The 2,847-nt window shown below is 46.5% G+C and overlaps 1 protein-coding gene across 1 annotated transcript; it reads right to left on the reverse strand.

Annotated features, from left to right (window-relative positions):
* Positions 1 to 1,661: 1,661 nt before the first annotated feature.
* Positions 1,662 to 2,843, reverse strand: ADRA2C (adrenoceptor alpha 2C; the record flags this gene model as incomplete). The annotated part of the gene is made up of 1 exon (XM_010140618.1): positions 1,662 to 2,843. A coding segment is annotated over one exon (1,182 nt), but the record flags the coding sequence as incomplete, so codon positions are not given.
* Positions 2,844 to 2,847: the final 4 nt, after the last annotated feature.

The raw sequence follows: 2,847 nt of genomic DNA on the forward strand, positions 1-2,847 counted from the left end.
AGATGGCAAATCTTGCTGCCTATGGAAGGTGTGATACACATAAAATGGAGCAGTATTTACCCCGCACAGAAGCACAGTTGGAGAAGTGATGTAAATGCTCAGCTGAGAATTACTCTTGGTATGCATTCAGTAGTGAATGTATAGGCACCAGTCCCTGTCTCTCACTCTCTTCATTACAGTTTATGACATTTTTATAAGCACAGGGGAAATACAGTTTGCTTTAATAACTGTTTTAATTCTTCACTCTTCCCTCCCCCCAATAAAATCCTCTGAAATCATAAATTAGAAATGTGAACTGAAAGGGAAAGAAAGCAACAGTAATATTACATATTTGGAACAGCTGCACCTTCTTTTGAGATTTGGTTGCATACAACACTGATAATCTGCAACGTATGCTTCTCCTTAAAAAAACTAAATATAAAGGATTTAGTTGCTCTAAGACTGTAAATATGAAGGATTTAAAGACCTTAGTGGTGTGGTGATTGATCTTCCTCTGAAAATTTGCATAGCAGACTGCCTCCAAATGCCTGTCTGAGAATGAGAGCAGCACACATCCAGCCCCTGAGATAAGCCTTTCACAGAGGACCTGAAAAGAGGGGGGGAAAGTTCCCCAGGGCACGTGCAATTGAGCTGGTTGGAAATTTGTTTTTTAAAAATTTATTTATTTATTTTAACTCAGAAAATGTTAGGCAAATTCACCAAAATAGTTTTTTCTTCACTACCTGCTCCAGGTCAGCAAGGTGCTTAGGCTACTGATCTGAGAGGAATGGAGTGGGAATTTAGTGCCTAGGGATCCAACAGGGGGAAATAAGGTCATGAGGTGCACGTGCTCTTTTTTCATATTTCATGAAAACATGCAAAACTCCCAGATTTGTCCCACTGATAAATCAAAAATTATGGGAAGATAAGAAAAAACATTTCCCATCCAGCTCTATATGCAAAGACCCCTCCAAATAAAAAGAAACCCCCATGATTTCTGCTTGACTTACACCCTGTGTAAAACCATGATTCAGAAGATTTTAACAGTACAAAGGTTTATTTAGAAAAGAGTTTGGATCGGTCTTTAGGGTTGGTTGTTTTTTTTTTTTTTTTGGCAAACATTTAAATCCTTTCATAACTCAAAAGACTGTCAGTACCTGGTACTTTGCACTTTCTTTCCACCCATTAACAGTAAATGCCAATTTCTTACTGGGACCAGCCCACTACAAGTCCCAGCTGCTCTATTTATAAATACTCAAATCTCCAACACCTCTGCCCCTTAACCCTTTCCTCTTGATGTCTCTGCTTGTTTTCCCACAAAATTCTGGAGCCCATAAAAGCTTACTCCTCCCAAACTCCATGTCTTAGCTTACTTTCCTCTGCGGACTCCCCATGCCCTCTGTCAGGGTTCAAAGATCATCACTCCCCTACCCATTTACCCATCCACACTCCAGCACTGCTCCTCCAGCTTCATGTTGCCATTCTGTACCACGGTGAATGCCCTCAGCCTCCCTGACAATATCCCTGTACCCCACAGCACCACTCTGCTCCACAAAGGGGGCGAGCCCTTTTCCTTCTCTCTATGACCAAACCCCATGTTCTCTTTCCTCCTTTCTTTTTCAGCATAGAGACTTCTATTCTTTTATCTCTATTCCTGCTCAAAGCAAATCCATCCCTCCAGCTCAATGCCGGAAGTTCTTCTTCTTCTTCTTAAAGAGAATGTGTTTAAAGGACCTGCGGAAGTCCTGGTTGAAGATGGTGTAGATGACTGGGTTGAGGGAGCTATTGCAATACCCAATCCAGAAGAAGAACTTGAAGAGAGTCTTAGGGACCTCACATGCCTCCCGGCAAATACCATAGAGGCTGTAGCTGAAGAAGAAAGGGAACCAGCAAACTACAAAGACCCCCATGACCACAGCCAGCACAAAAGTGAAACGTTTCTCCCGGGCCTGGGTGACTTTCTTACGGCAGATGCTGCTACGCTTCCGGCGACGACGATATGAGAAGAACTGCATGGAGCGACTGCTAGAGCGGGACAGACGGCTACTAGAGTGCTTGGAGGAAAATGAGTAGGAGAAGGACTGGCTCTTGCTGCTTTTGCGAGGATGCTCCTCCCGGCTCCGCCTCCGTCTGCTCTCTGAGGTGCTGCTCTCCTCCAGCTCAATGTCCTCCAGCTCAGAGGCTTTGCGCCAGTGGTGGACTGAATAATGTCCATTCTCTCCCAGCTGCATCCTAAGGGATTTGCAGCCGCCAGCAGCGCGGCTTAAGCCATTCTCAGTCTGGGAGGACCCCTCTGGCATTGTACGCTTCTCAGAGAGGGTCCTGGTCCTGAGCTTGGCCACGCGGTAGATGCGGATATAGACCAACACCATGATGAGGCAGGGGGCAAAGAAAGAGCCAATGCAAGAAGAAAGGATGTACCATGTCTCGTCATTGAGCTTGCACTGGGGAAAGACATCTCCTTCAGGGTCCCGGTACATGGAGATCAATGGTGGGAAGGAGATGACAGCTGAAATGAGCCAGACAGTGAGGATGATGGCCTTGATTCGCCGGGGGGTCCGTTTGAGGTTGTACTCCACTGCCTGTGTGACTGACCAATACCTGTCGAGGCTGATGGCACACAGGTGGACAATGGAGGAGGTGCAGAAGAGCACATCCAGTGCCAGGTAAATGTTACACCAAGCTTTGCCGAAGTACCAGTAATTCATAAGCTCGTTGGCTAAGGAGAAAGGCATGACCAGGGTAGCCACCAGGATGTCCGCGCTGGCCAGGGACACCAGGAAGAGATTCTGGGGGGCTCTCAGCGCCCGGCTGGTGAGCACGGCTATCACCACCAGCACATTGCCCACGATGGTGAAGACGATGAGG

This window comes from Buceros rhinoceros, unplaced genomic scaffold (assembly GCF_000710305.1).
Source record: "Buceros rhinoceros silvestris isolate BGI_N320 unplaced genomic scaffold, ASM71030v1 scaffold10967, whole genome shotgun sequence".
Classification (NCBI taxonomy): Eukaryota; Metazoa; Chordata; class Aves; order Bucerotiformes; family Bucerotidae; genus Buceros; species Buceros rhinoceros.